Here is a 16,233-nt window from a genome sequence, read left to right as displayed (position 1 = left end):
AAATTGATCGGAGAAAGTGGGACAATAAGCCACTTTCATTATTTCGAAGGCCCTTTGTTTCACTAGGGAGTCGGCCTTATGGCCACTTATTTCCAATGTTTTTATGGTATCAGAAATAATGGTAAAGTGGACCGTACCACCATTATATAAATTGGTTGTTTGCGTGTGCAGTGACAGGCCCATGAAGTAGGCCTTCAGGCCACTTAGAATAGGGCAAGAAAGAAACATACCGAGCGGGGAGTTGGGCTCACCGAACGGAACAACGAATAATAATGAAGAACAGAAGAGAACAAGGGCGTTATGTGAACCCCAAGAGAACCCAGAAGTGGAATTTGGTATTGAAATAGGCTATCTAGCCATTTTTGTACGGTTTTTAGCTTCATGTTGTAAAATTTTGTTTTAAGTAGGCCGTAAGGCCACTAATGCAAATATTTGTTGGTTATGATTCAAAAAACGAGAAAGACCAATGAAAGTTGGCCAGTAGGCCACTTTTATCATATTGGATTCATTGTGTTTCGATAGAGAATCAAGGAAGAGAATAATCTCGAGTGGGGAGTTTTAGACCAATCTATGGTTTTGATTGAAGATATTGAAATGAGTTGGGTTAAGTGGATTAAGAACGAATAGAAACTCCTTTCCAACATCCAATACACAACATCACATACAAACCCACCTTCATTCCACATCCATCACCCGACAACCACAACATCAAACCAACAGTCAACAAATACAAAGCGGAGTCACCGCATGCAAGAACAGTAAGTAAATGTGTATGTGGGAAAGAGGTCCAACTGAAGTGCAATGCATGCAAATGGCTGCTTGGGTAGGGGGAATGTGACCCAAGTGATGTGCAACACACAAAGAAAATATTAGAGTTACCTCTTGGCTGCCAATTCATGGTCATATGCACGTTTGTTGAACAAGGGAGCTAGTGATCTAGCGGGGAGTTATGCCAACACATGGCTTGAATCAGTTGTTTGTCGGTGGGGTGCACAAAACCATCCAACTCCCCACAGGAACTCGATACTAGAAAAAAAACGAAGGCAGTGGCATGTAAACATCTACAAGGAGCCAACATGGAAATAACATAGAGTAACATGGCAGTGATCAATATTGTTGCAAACCAGTCGTCATTCCCTCAAATTTCTCCAGGAGAGTCAAAGTGCCTCAGGGTTAATAATGCAAAGCAGAAAGAAATAAAGAGTCTACTCCAATCAAGACAACAAGAAATTTCAAGGAAGAATAACATCACATAGTACTCGAGAAAAATGGAGAAAGATTACCAATAGCTGTAGAAGAAGCAGAAACAACCGAAGGAAAATCTTGTAAGGTCGTGGTAGCCGCAAAACCATGGCTCGAGAAGATAGTAGTGTTCGCTCTTGCAGGGCGAGCAGATTCCGATAGAAGCTGTGGTGAACCGGGGAGCCACGACGGTTGGGGAGTCTGTCTAGCCGAGAATGAAAACAACAAAATTTTAATGTATTTCTCATTGGAGCAAATTCACAAACACCATGAAGGCACAATGGTGAAGAGGGGTTGTGGCCAGATTTTAAAATCTAGAAATTGAATAAAGAAAGTGAGGTGTGGGATTATGCAAGATGGAGTAGGAGAAACGCCGGCGAAGGAAATGCGAGCAAGCTCTAAGGGCAGCGATCTTCCAGCGGCAACGAGAGTAATCGGACAAAGGAGAGGCAGAGAGGTTGAAGAAAGTGGGATAGGGAGTTTTGAATCTGGAGAATGAAGAAAGCGGGAATGAAGAAAAACAAGAGACAGTGGCTTGAAATCCAATTGTGAATGGGCTTGGGTTATTCAGCCCACTATCATAAGCCCAACTCACATACAGATAAAATCACGGGCCGCTACAAGTACAATTAAAATTGGGCTCATACACAAGCATTTTGGCCCAATGGGCCAATGCTTGCGGGGGGCAATTGTTTGGGCTAAAAATAATTTAATTACAAGCCCAAGTTAATTCTGAAGCCCAATTAAATAAGCCCATAACAGACTAATTCTTAATCGATTCAAAACTGATCACTGAGCGCGGAAGAGAAAAAGAACGTGGGAGGATAGGTAGAAATCGTGGCATTAATGGAGCAGATAGTGGAGATCATGGGGGAGTGGAGAAAGAGGACACAGCGGCTAGGAAGAAAAAGGAGATCGGCAACACAGGACACACAACTCTACAGACAAATCTGCAAAAGCTCTCTGCTAAAATTCCAATATTCAAGCAATAGTTTTTCAAGCTTTCCAACAAATTTCTAGCAATTTACGTCTTCTCGTTTTAGATTTCATCAACTCGATTTGTTATATTTTTATGTCTTGTAAATTCCTACGGTTTATTGAAAATATAAACAATGTCAGGGGTTTATTCTTCAAATTCCAATAGTTTTCTTCATTTTGGCGTTATAGTTGTTTTAGGAGATTAGAACCGACGGTCAAATTTAGAATTCACTTTCGTTTGTTTTAGAAGTTAGATTTTTATCATTTTCACACAAATCGGTGCACTTTCGCACCTGGCACGCCCGCAACACCAAATATTGTGCAAACAAATTCCAACATCATATCTATAGTTAACGTATTCATCGTACATAACAGTTACAGCTTTATATCTATTCAAACTGATCCGATCAACTAGATGCTACATAAATACTAAAAATAAGTCTATTTTGAGATGATATTTTATATTTATATATATGATACAAGTCGATCTATTTTCACATTAAAAATTAATATTTTTAACACAAAAAAGTAATACTTTTACATGAGTCGGGTCGGGTATCACAAAACTAACATGTGAGACCGTCCAGTTTTTGTGATATATCTACTTGCAATCTATGCATGCAATTACTTTGTATGAGCGATTTTTTTTTTTTTTTAAATTTAGTAGTTACATTTTAGATATCTTATATGATATACAAAAAAAAAAAAAAAAAAAGTTGACAAGGACAATAAAAATGATGGGAAAAGTCGGGATTGTGGAAAGAATGTGGAAGGAGGTAGTTATAATGACGTGATTTTAAATTTGCGAAAATAAGTTTTTATGATAATTATTTGAAGATCAAAAAGTGCATTTTCATCCATCCACTTAAAATGATAAAATCAGTTTATTCAAAGTTTGAACTTTAATTAGATAGTAGTTAACACAAATAAATAAGTTTGAATTCAACTCCCTTATACATATATTATTAGATGATAAAAAAAAAATTCACATGTTATTCACATTGTTTGAAAAAATATACAATTAATAAAAAAAAGTTAAAACATGCACAAAAATTTTGTGATACTGATCAACTCGATTTATATATATATATATATATATATATATATATATATATATATATATATATGTTATGGTGAGTCCAAATACTAAAGTATTTTATATAATAATAATAAATAAATAAAATATTGGCACACTCTCTTTTCCTTGATGACTACTTTTACTATATGCCTTTTTGTCTCCCTCTCTTTGAAAGAATTTCACCAACTTTCCTGTGTAGGACTTGGATTTAATCACTATTCCTGTGTTGTACTAACATTCATACACACATATTATCTCGTCTGTCTTTAGGTACAAATACAAAAGCCAAATTGCTCGCTGTATATTTGAGTTTTCAAAGTCTTCTCCCTTCTCCCTCTCTTTCTGTACTGCTCCAACTATTTCACTTCATCTGTTCATATGCACACACAATATTCCCCCAACACACACACACACACACACGTAACATAGTGTGGATCAATCTAGTAGGAGATGTTCACCATCTCTTGATCATTACTCGAAGTGAAATGATCATACGTCTGCAACGCATTGTATGTCATATAGTATGTCTCATTATTCTACCTTTTCTCGGAAGTCGATGACTGTTCATAGTTATTACATTGATACTAAATAATAGTTCGACTCATTGCTTTAGTTCTGTTTTAGTTGATTTTGATTTGACATTAGAAGTATATTGAATTTATGCTACCAGTAACTCGCGAGAGTGTGAAATCAGACCAAGGATACAATTAATTTGGACCTAAATTGTGTTCAAGGCCTGATTACAACTATTGATTCCTGTGGTCCAGTCCATCTCATGGGTTTAAAGGCCTATACCGGTAACCAGCAACCGGCCCATTGGGCGGATAGCCCATGCTTACTTGGTTTTAACTGTTTATTTATTTTAATTTTTGGTAGATTAACTTTTTTGTTTATTATAAAACTATTTGGTAACTATTTTGAAAGACATTAAATTATAATTATTTTTATTATCTACCACCCTACTAAAACTTTATCAAGTCATACCATGTATTGCGTAGAAAAAAAATTTTGAACAAAATTTCTCTTTTAAATTGAGAGTACGTCTCTTGTGAGACGGTTTCACGAATCTTTATCTGTTAGACGAGTTAACCCTACCGAGATTCACAATAAAAAATAATACTCTTAACATAAAGAGTGGGTCTCATGTGAGACCGTCTCACGAATCATAATTTGTTAGACGGGTCAACCATACCCATATTCACAATAAAAATAATAATCTTAGCATAAAAAGTAATACTTTTGCATGAGTGACCCAAATAGGAGATCCGTCTCACAAATACGACCCATGAGACCGTCTCACACAAGTTTTTGTCTAACATAAAAAGTCATATTTTTTCATGGATGATCCAAATAAGATATATGTCTCACAAAATACTACACGTGAGACTGTCTAACACAACTTTTTGCCTTGAATTGAACAACTCTCTTAATTGGAAAACAATTTTGTGTTAATTGTTTAATATCATTTTATCAACGTAAAACAATAATAGCATAGGCAACGCATGTACGCATTTCACTAGTTTTACTTAAGCCTACCAACTTTGAACCCTGTCACTACGATTATGGGAGTGAATAATGTGATCAAGGTTTATTTTGCTAAGAAATGTGATAAAAATTATAATTCCTTTTTTTTAAAAAATAAATAAATATAAATATGAGGTCTTTAAACAATCTGTTCAAATAAAATATCTGATTAATTGTTTTAATTTATTACCAGCCTAATTATTTAAGTTCTTCTATGTATGATATAGTTCATAAATGACAAAATTTTGTATGAGATAGTATTACGAATCGTATTTTGTAAGATATATATCTTATTTGGGTCATTAAGGCTGTTCATCGGTCGGTTTGGTTCGGTTTTCGATTTTTTATTTTGGTTTTTTCGGTTTTCGGTTTTCGAAATATATAATCCGAATCCGAACAATTTTTCTTCGGTTCGGTTCGGTTTTCTACAAAAATAGTTCGGTTATTTCGGTCGGTTATTTCGGTTTTGGTACAATTATTTAAATTAATAATATAAATATATTGTAAAATATAATATGTTAACTTTCTATATGTTTTCTTAGTAAAATATTTAAATAAAAGGTCTAAATTAATTAAACAAACAACAATCAATTAAAAATTGTTCAAAATGGTTTTCATTCACTAAATATCATATCAAAATATATAATATAAAAAAATATAAAAAAAATATTATTAATTTAATGAAATTTCGGTTTTTTTCGGTTTTGACATATATAATCCAAAACCGAACCAAATAAACTTTGGTTTTAACATTTATATCCGAATTTCAAAATTCGGCTTTCGGTTCAGTTCGGTGTTCGGTTTTTCCGGTTTGGATTTTCGGTTTTTTCGGTTTTATCCGAAGTTTGAACACCCCTATGGGTCATACACGAAATAATATTATTTTTTATTGTGAATATCGGTTGAGTTGACCCGTCTCACAGATAAAGATTCGTGAGATCGTTTCACAAAAGACTTACTATTCATAAATTTATTATAATTTAAATAATTGTTTTTGTTTCCTTGTTTTGTTAGATACTACCAGCATCTAAATATTCGAAATTAAAAATATTGAGATATAATAACATATATACTTAAAAAATAATTATTATATGCGTACGAAGTTGTACGTTTGACTACCTACATAAAAGTCAGCAAAGGGCAAAATCTCTCTAAACGTACAACCGCAGAAGGCGTCTTTCCAAAATCTCTCTCCCCTTCCCTACTCAAAAACCAGATTTCCATAATGTGCTGAATTTTCTTCGACAGAAAATTAGAGGAAGCTACACGAAACAAAGGAAAATCAGTCGGAGTGAGATTTTTTCTAATTTCCCCTACTTCATTGATCATCTTCATATTTTCAGGTCATTTATCTTCAGATTTAATTTTCTAATTTAGCAATTTTTTTTGAAAAAATTAACGATCGTATGATTTCTAATGCAAGCATATTGCGAGGAGGTTTTTATGCGCATTTTTTTTTTATAGAAACAGGAAGAAGGCGTTTTTCAATGTGTCCGTGGATTAGATTCTGAGTATGAAAATTATTTATCTGCTACGATGTTACGCGTGGCAGCTTTAAGTTTGTTTGAATTTTTTTTGTGATTGCAATGCTTAAGTATCTTAGAAATTTGATGTGAGACGTAAAGGAAAAAACGCTATAGTCTAGCTGAAGATTGGATTTCAACTACTACTTTCAGTACTCTAAGAGTGCCTCATTTTGGTTATAAGTTTGTAAAATGTGGACGGGAGTTGTATGTCAACCAAGTCATGGTGAAAAACTCTTCAGCACTTCGTTAACTAATTAATGAACTGGATAAACTTGAAAGATGATTTTTACTGTTTATATGTGGCAAAATTGCAGTTTTGTTTGGACGAGTAGGAGAAATTTATAGTTTTATCTATATTTGCCTCAAGTTTTGAGCTTAATCGGAAGGATTAAGAAGTGGCACAAATTTGTGTTTAACACTAGTTTTGAGAGACAAGAAGTAATGGAGTGGATTTCAAAACAGTTACGGACACCTTACAATAGCTTCTAGCTTCTTGTTATTTTGAATTTTATAATATTTTTTTTTTGCTTTTACTAACTCTAGCTCTACTATGCAGCTTGAGGTGCGTTTTGCAAATATTTAAATGTGTTTGTACATCGGAGAGTGCTGTCTCAGTTGTATCTAAACATTACAAGGTTCTTAATTATGTCGTCTAGAACGCTGTTGCGAAGAAAAAATCATCTCATTCCTACGCTCAGGCAGTCTCCATTTTGGGTTCAAAGATTTTTGAGTCCTGAGTATGGAAACACGTTGGGGATTTGTCATTCACAACATTGGAGCTGGGCTGCGGGTCATTCATCGTCTAGTGCAAACCTTAGAGACAAAAAAGATTCCAATTCTCCAACCAAAGATGGAATACCATGTTTGTTAATTAGAAAATGTGTTGAGCACCACTTATTTGGTGTCCCATCTTTGCACCGTGAGATTGAAATGCAAATAAAATTTTCCCCTTTTGGATATGGGTGGACAACAGAGTATGCACATACTTTTTCCTCTGCTGTGGCCGGTCAGCCTGAAACAGGTAGTGGTGATGATAAAAATGAAGAACCAGCTGTTAAGCAAAAGAAGGAGCCTTCACCAGAAGAATGTGATCAGGCGGTTGAAGGCTTGAGCTCAGTTAAAGCCAAAGCAAAAGCCAAGCAGCTGCAAGAATCTAAGAAAGGTGATAAGTCTATTCTAAAGAAGATGTGGACCATGCTTCTCGGAATTGGCCCAGCTTTAAGGGTTGTTGCCTCTATGAGCAGGTAAATGTTTGTGTTCTCCGTTTCTCTTGTCCCAAAACTAAATTATCATGTTTTCTCGTCAGCCTATATTGTAGGAATGGTTGAAATGAAAAGGCTCGTGTCTTTTTTGTTTCTGTTGTCTTGAAAGATATTTTATGAATTATGTTGATTTTTATCTTCTTATGGTAGGGCTGATTGGGCAAAAAAATTGCATCACTGGAAAGATGAGTTTAAATCTACATTGCAACACTATTGGTTGGGTACAAAGCTACTTTGGGCTGATGTGAGGATATGCTCAAGACTATTGTTAAAACTTGCCAGTGGGAAGACTCTTTCCAGGAGAGAGAGGCAACAGCTGACAAGAACAACAGCCGACATTTTTAGGCTGGTTCCTTTTGCAGTCTTTATTATAGTACCATTCATGGAATTTTTACTTCCTGTATTCCTTAAATTATTCCCCAACATGCTGCCGTCGACCTTCCAGGACAAGATGAAAGAACAGGTAGATTTATTTAGCTGAAAGATATCTTTAGCTTTTGTCCACGTCCCTTTCACTGTCAGATATTTATTTTGTTTCCTTATCTCTGCGGCCCTTACTTTGTGTTTCTGCCTCATTTTCTTGGCCCTTACTTTTTAGAAGTTGTGTATTTGTGCACCTTTTACATTTGTCTTATCATGCAAGGAAAATTTAAAATACCCAGCTCAAAATTTTATCTAGAACAATCAAATATAGATAGATGTCTTCTGGTTTAAAATTAAATCTCTTGTTTTTTATACGTCCCTTGAATTTCATATTAATCTTGGATAAAATGCTTTAAAACAGGAAGCCCTGAAGAAGAGGCTGAATGCGAGGATAGAATATGCAAAGTTTCTTCAAGACACTGTAAAAGAAATGGCAAAGGAAGTCCAAAACTCAAGAAGTGGAGAAATAAAGAAAACTGCTGAAGATCTTGATGAATTTATGAACAAGGCAAGAAACTTAATATGCACTATATCTTTCACCTTATTGTTTTCTGATTTTCTGAAAAAAAGACAGCAGTTCTTTGAGAAGCTCCAACATTTTGATATTGCTCTCTTAATTCTTGAGTCTTGACCAGGTCAGGAGGGGGGCCGGGGTCTCCAACGAGGAAATTTTGGGCTTTGCCAAATTGTTTAATGATGAACTTACTCTGGATAACATCAGCAGGTAATTGTTTGGCTTTCTTCCATTTTTTGGATTCTATCTTCTTCATGTAGCCGGCGGCCCAACAATGTAGCTGGTATTGATGTTGCGTTGATGTGAAAGATCAATCTATTTCTTTGATGCAGACCCCGGTTGATGACTATGTGCAAATATATGGGCATTGGTATATACGGTGGTACTGATGCATATCTTCGCTATATGCTTCGAAAGAGACTTCAAAAGTAAGCTATTTTATTTACACATGAATGTTCGTGTTTAATGATTTGGTAATGGTTGTTCGTGTTTTGGATTTCTTTACACATGCATGGTCTTAGTGTGACTCGAACCCAAGGAGCCAACTGCACTACTACTGGTAAGTTGGTTGTCAACTTGGGTTTGTACTGGATAATATTTGACCAGGTTCGTTTTTTTATACATATTATTCAAATAGTGAATTCTACTCCCATGGATATATTGAATCAAGTATGAAAATGTTCTTAGGTTTGGAAGGTGTTTTTTTTAAGAGGGTTTGATAGGATATTTGGATAGTATGGGAATGGTTGAGAGAGGATTTTTTCCCGCCACCGTTTTTCACACATTCTGAATTTTTTGGTGGACCTTATTATTTTTTTGATGAGGTATTTGGTATGTTTCCCCTTAAGCAGAAGGAATAAAATGTTACTGAGCTCTGAAATGTTTTTTCAAGCGAAAGAAATGGGTAGGGAGCAATTACTGGATATTTAAACAAAAGCAAGTTAGGAAGTGGCAATGAGAAATGGGATTAGGTAGAGCACAACAGTTTGAGTGAAGAACAGGAGTGAATTCCAGAGACTGGGTAGTCTGGTGAATTGTGATGGAGAAGGGCATGGTGGAAAAAAGTTCAATCACAGAAGAAAGTGCTAGCTAAAATTGAGATGAAGTTGAAGGTTTTGATCACTTGATTGATGATTCATAATTATTTCCCTTCGACTTCACAAATAAAAGGTTCAAAAACATGTCCTTTTATCTGTTCACAGGTATGCAGTTCAATTTGGAATAATGTCCAAAGTTTAATGTTTAAAAAGAGAGTGAAACTGTATTATTCAAGTCTCAAAATAAAAAGAGAGTGTAATTGTATTAGTCTCAAGATATATTTATGTACAGCCCTGCAAATAATAATTTATTTCACACACACAAATATCGGTGTGTTTGTATATTATTGCCGTTCCACGCATGCTTTGTTCCTCAGTTCAGTGTCTATTTCTACCTCTGGTTATATCTGGACAAGATGTTTGTAAATGGCAGAAGTAAAGTGAAATCTCATTTGCACATGCGGAAACATCATAATATTAAACAATTTTCTGCACATTATAAATGACATATCACTCATCAATTTTTTATTTGTCGTTGGAATATTACATTTCATCATTTTAAGATATCCTTTTATTCTAGTCTTGAAGTTTTCAAGTTTCCCCATAGTTTTTGCTAGATTGATTGATCATGTGAAGAAAGGTAGTGTATTATTGGACACTGAGAGAGATTCATGTTGTTTGAACGAGGAATGGCGAACTTGTATACCTGTATATTGTAAATATTGAAGCACTCAACTAAATGTGTTTCATGCCAAAGCAATTTTTTTTCTTGTGGCTTTTTTTTTTCAAGGATCAAGATTGATGACACAATGATTCAATCCGAGGGGATTGAATCTCTTACCGAGGAGGAGCTTCGTCAAGCATGTCGAGATCGTGGCTTACTTGGATTACTTTCAGTTGATGAAATGCGGCAACAGGTTGCTTCAATATTTCAAAGTGACAGGCACAAGTGTGCCTAAATGCACTAATATTTATGATGGATACCTATTTCTTTTATAAAGGTATCAAACCGTGTTGGTGTAAAAATGAGTATACGGAAGTTGATAAACTTTGATATAAGTGACAGAGCCTGGAAGTATGCACTCTCTATTTGGAAAACATAAGGATCTATTTTAATAAAAAGTATAGTTTGAGTGATTTTTGCCAGGATTGTTATAAGTCCGTGATTGATAGGTTGAGGGTGGTTGTTAGTTTCCTTCTACAAATGCATGTTTAGCTATATGCTTTCATTTCATATAGTTATTACGGTAACATAATTTGCTGCAATTTCTTAGCCCATTATTAACTTTGTATATACAGCAGTGCTTTTCCTTTTCTGAATCTGCGGATTGGAATCTTCCAGTATACTTTCTTTTCTTGAGTTAATAAAAGGTTTACTGGTATCTCCCATTGGATGGATATTTATATTTGTTTGCAGTTGCGAGATTGGCTGGACTTATCTCTCAACCATTCAGTACCATCATCTTTATTAATTCTTTCCAGGTAACTAAAACTTCCACAAGCTATGAGGGTGAATGCCAAACATTATTGATTTTTAAATTTTATTTTTTTGATCTTGTTCCAGAGCATTCAGCGTCTCTGGTAAAGTAAAGCCAGAAGAAGCTGTTCAAGCTACGCTCTCATCCCTGCCTGATGAAGTTGTGGACACTGTTGGCATCACATCTTTGCCTTCAGAGGATTCAGTCTCTGAAAGGAGGAGAAAGTTGGAGTTCCTAGAAATGCAAGAAGAATTAATTAAGGTCCGATTAGGCTCTTAATTGTTTGATTGTATCTCATTTCCATGGAAAGAAGATATTGTGCCTGCCAGCGTATTAATGAGCTAAGTGGAAAAATGGGAGTGGAAAGATAACCACAAAAATCTTCTTTGATCAATTATGATACTTTTCTCTTCAAATATCTCCCACACTTTTTTCTGTTTCCGTTGAAAATATCGACAAAGGTGGAAAGGATTTCTGGAATGTATCAAGGACTTTAGATCTGCATTACGGTGTCTTAATCTGTTCCACACCCTAGTAGTTTATCATGCTGTCATGTTTTAAAATCATATTTGCTCATTGGGTTCTAGGCGCCAATAATGTGCTCTATTTAACTATATGTTATAAAATTGTTATTTCAATCTTTTGATCAGCTAAAAATTTCTCTTTTGTGTGAGCGTGTGTATGCGAATGTGACCTTGGTAAAGTTTCCATCACAAAGTTTTTCTTCTCATTTTTATCAGTAACAATAGAGTTTATTATTAGGAGGAAGAAGAGAAAGAGGAGGAGGAGCAAGCTAGGTTGAAGGAATCTGTCATAGGCCAGAAGGATGTAGCCTTGGAAGAGATGATGACTGCTACTGCAAAAGAAACAGAAGAGCATGAAAAAGCTAAAACTTTGGATAAACAAGAGCAACTTTGCGAGCTTAGCCGTGCATTGGCTGTTCTAGCATCAGCATCGGTGGGACTTCGTTCTTGATTGTTATCTGCTGCTAAACGGCACCCCTTTCATAAACTTTTTATTTGTTTTGCTGCCTTTTCAGTCTGTAACCAGGGAGCGTGAGGAGTTCTTGCAACTTGTCAACAAAGAGGTAATAGTTCCATTGGTTTTTACTATTTTAGCTAGGGAGCAAAAGACCTAAAGATTGCTATTGTGTTTCGTGCCTGATAATTGGTTTACTTTAAAGTATAAATTGCACCATAATTCAGCACTGTCAAGTCTTTATTTATCTTCTCCCGTTAGGTCTTTGTCTCAATTCTCATTTCATCTAATCTTTTTACGATCACATCTTTTTGTGCCATTAACTTCCTGGGTCTTCTCGTTCTTTCTATTTAACGCTGTTAGTGGTACTTTTTCTTTGTTCTGTCAATTGGAAATGCCTACTTGATTGTAGGTTGTAGGTAAAGGGCTTGAAAGTCATTTTTCATTATATAAGCTATGAACATAGTAGTTACATTTATCAAGTATAGCTTTTTGGCATAGAGTGATTTCTGGTGATATAAGTTTATAGAATTAACAATAGAATGCTATGGTGCTTAACATTCGGATCTTGTGCTGATAGTCTGGTGAAATGAGGAAAATTGGTGATTATATGCATATCTCGCCTGAATCTTGATCTCTCATCTCTTCATGCATCTCATTTTTGTCCATGGTACGCATTAGTCCAAAAACCTATTCTCACTTTAAGCTCTATTTTGTGATCCCACTTTGAAATTTAATTTGCAGATAGAGTTGTACAATAGTGTGGTTCAGAATGAGGGTACTGATGGAGAAGAAGAAACCAAAAAGGCTTATATAGCAGCCAGAGAGGAAAGTGATCTTGCTACTGAGAAAGCTGCTGGCGATAAAGTTTCTTCAGCGCTTATAAACAGGGCAAGGCTAATTTCTGGATATTCTGGATTCGCTATTTAATATGCTTTTAATATGATAACACGTGATTTGCATTGAATAGAGATGTAAGAAACATATGCATGGTTTTTTAAAAATTTACTTGGGATTTTACCTGCTAGGTTGATGTTATGCTTCAAAAGCTTGAAAAGGAAATAGATGACGTGGATGCCAAAATTGGTGATCGTTGGAGGTTGCTTGACAGGTAATAGAATTTGCAGATTGGCTAAGGTGTTTTCAAAGTTTAGTACAGCACAACTTTCAATTTCTGTGTTCATATAATCATATGCTCAATGCCCGTCCAATATGTTTTAAAGCATTTGATGATATTTTTTAATATTTTCATGCAATTTTCAAGTTTCTTGACAACTTTTATTTCTTTGCCGCTCATCCCCTTGGTTTGAGTCTTTTCACTTTGGGTGGGGGAATAAAAATATTAGATAATTTCTAATTTAAGGCCAGAGTATAAAATCTTTTTTTATTACCTGTCCATTACTGTGTAGTGGATCTGCGGAATGGTTATAATACCTCTTCTATTTTGTGAACTAAATTCATATTTATTCAATTAGAAATACAATATTAAAGACTACCGGCACAGTACAGCCTATTTATTTTCTCAACACTTGTTAAAATAATCTTCCCTGTAAAAACACAGGGATTTTAGATTTCAACACAACTCAGCGGTCTTTCCGTTTCCATATGAAAAATACAAGAGCAGTCTGAACATTGTTCGCACAGCTTTCACTTAGTGGAGTAGCAGATACTTTGTTTTCCTGTCTTTTGAAAAAGTAAGTGTTTTTTGCTTGCGTAATTGGAGAGCATAGAGTTACTATGCTCAAGAAGTTAAAAGTGTTACTGGATATGGGATGTTGTGCTTGAGAAGTGAGAAAAGTCCTTCAGAATTGTCACCACGGTTTCAGCTTCATGCGGTTCATAGAATGAGGCTGAATTTTTTTCGTGACTTCATGTTTATTCTAGTGATCTTGAAGTCAGCGTTGTGATTGTAGACATGGTTTATGACTTTGCTTTTATTTTTTTATAACTAAGTTGCCACTTTATGACCGACTTCCTGGTATAAAACTGTGTTTTGATGGCATCCTGTGTTTCCATCGAACTATCCGTAACTTTACTACTTTTGGGCAATTTAAACAACACAATAGTGGTTTCGAAATTTCTATATTTTCTGGAAAACCTACCTTTTTCATCAGTTTCTTTATAAATTTATGAAATGTCATCTTGCTTCTTTAGTTCGCATAAAAAATTCTCTCTTTATGCTTTAATAATTTCTACCCGTTCATTGATTTTTTGTAGAAATTAAACAAGACTTTTCTGGCATTCCGAATTGTCTGAAAAAATTTCTAATACCTAGAGATTGCAAACTCAATTCATAATGAAAATCTTATCCAGCATCCTGTAACTATTTTCTTTGATATCCGTTGTCAGGGATTATGATGGCAAAGTGACTCCTGAGGAGGTAGCATCAGCTGCTATGTACCTTAAAGACACCCTAGATAAGGAGGGTATTCAAGAATTTATCAGCAATCTTTCCAAGGATAGAGGTTCGCACACACTTCTGTTACTTATTTTGGTACAAACCAAAGGTTTGCACTTTGCATGTAGCATAAATTTTGAAGTCATGACAACTCAATCTATTCTTTTGGGGAGTTTTGAGTCCACCGCGTGAATGTTGGATGTGTACCGTGTCAATTACATTCACTACATGGAGATTTGGCCCACCCTCCTATTGATGTAAGAATTTGTGCTGTTTGTTTGGAAATGGACAAGTACTCTTGCTAGAGTTGTGTTGAGTTGAGGGCTTGAAGCTCTCAAGAAATCAAAAGATATCAGTTTGAATCACCCTACAGCTGACAAAATTACAAGGGGGATATCCATTTTAGCGCTCAGCATGATTGCCAATTTTTACGGTCCTGCTATTGGTTTCTAACTCACTTTTCCACTTTTTCTACTTTTAACAGAGGGCAAAATTCTTGTGGAAGATATTGTTAAATTAGCCGATCAAACAGAAGATGCAGAAGCGAAAAAAGCTGAGGCCTGATCTCTGTTGATCAGTTAAATTTTCCGGTTCGTTGTGCTTTGGTAAATTTCATTTTTTTCCCTTTTGTCAGTGGACATCTTTGCACTTCGATTCCTTTTCGTGTAATTTGGAAATTTTTTTTGTTCTCCTTCTTAGTTACAAGAAATTGTACTGAACAATATTTGCGACTAATATATTGCTTGTTCTAAAAAAAAAAAGAAGAAAGAGTTGAAGTGTATTGAAGCGATAATGAGAAAACATATTTTAATCAAAGTTTGGTGTCTTTTTATTTGAAAAAAGTGTATAATTCATTACACCTCTTGTGTTCATACACCACAAAAAATGTAGAGGAAAGAAAGAGAAAATATAAACCTTCTAGACAGCTAGATCTCTAATGTTCACCACTATAGTACCTTAACACTAATGGGGGTAAACTATTTACACTTCGACATATCTGAATAATAGAATTCTACAAAAAAATTGCATTTTAAATCTCCCTTGTAAATCTTTGAAGAAAATTTTCATAATTCTCACTTGTCTGCTGATTTACAGCTTGGAATATTTGGTTGTGCAACATTTGTTCACGCACACCATCATTGTCGTGATAAAATGGATCCTTGAGCTTTAAGGTATGACTTTGAACATATCGAGCTGCTTTTAAAACATCGCTAGGATGTCAACTATGGCAAAGATCGAGAAGGGAAAAATCACATCAAATCTCGCTCGATCAAGGATATCCATGAGATAGTACAAGATATGTTCATTCAATTTCCAAATGGTTGGGTTGGGGGTGGTAATTAACTTAGCAAATTGGGAAATTGAAAGTCCTCAATATATTTATTGGCACACGACTTTGATTAGGGATCAAAACTCTTTCTTAGCCACTTTAGCATCATCAAAAAAGTCTTCCACAAGAGAACTCTGCCACTATAACAAGTTTTGAAGCAAGAATCAACCCATTCTTTGAACATCAACCCCACCACCCCCCCCCCCCCCCCCCCCCCCCCCTTATATCACTTCCAAATTTGCGCAAACTTTTTCAGATCATTGGTACTCTGCAGATTTCTGGACATCTGAAAATTTTGGCTGGAATCTTGGCCTATACTACTGCCCTTTTAGTATGACCAAGAGAGGATTCATCAACTTTTCGAATTTGCATTAGAAGTGACCCCTTTTCAGTATATGGAAGGCAATATTCCTGCAGTCAGGTGACTGCTAGAGTCTACTGTCATCAATTGTCACAAAAATAAAT

General features: G+C 35.2%; 1 protein-coding gene across 2 annotated transcripts; it reads left to right on the top strand.

Annotated features, from left to right (window-relative positions):
- Positions 1–5,979: 5,979 nt before the first annotated feature.
- Positions 5,980–15,219, top strand: LOC140806565 (uncharacterized). Of its 2 annotated transcripts, none has more exons than XM_073163117.1 (15): positions 5,980–6,165; positions 6,905–7,592; positions 7,761–8,073; positions 8,395–8,541; positions 8,669–8,757; positions 8,880–8,975; positions 10,375–10,501; positions 11,002–11,066; positions 11,149–11,323; positions 11,825–12,019; positions 12,102–12,149; positions 12,785–12,931; positions 13,069–13,151; positions 14,390–14,505; positions 14,923–15,219. In XM_073163117.1, the coding sequence occupies exons 2-15, from the start codon at positions 6,994–6,996 to the stop codon at positions 15,000–15,002; spliced, it is 2,280 nt and encodes a 759-aa protein (XP_073019218.1). In that variant the 5' UTR covers positions 5,980–6,165; positions 6,905–6,993; the 3' UTR covers positions 15,003–15,219. The 2 variants fall into 2 exon arrangements, with proteins under 2 accessions (XP_073019218.1, XP_073019219.1); XM_073163118.1 differs by having other exon boundaries at positions 5,985–6,113.
- The last annotated feature ends 1,014 nt before the right edge of the window (positions 15,220–16,233 follow it).

Source organism: Primulina eburnea, chromosome 12, assembly GCF_022965805.1.
Source record: "Primulina eburnea isolate SZY01 chromosome 12, ASM2296580v1, whole genome shotgun sequence".
In the NCBI taxonomy this organism is placed as follows: Eukaryota; Viridiplantae; Streptophyta; class Magnoliopsida; order Lamiales; family Gesneriaceae; genus Primulina; species Primulina eburnea.
Note: the sequence above shows the minus strand (reverse complement) of the source record. Positions and strands in the feature narration are given on the sequence as shown.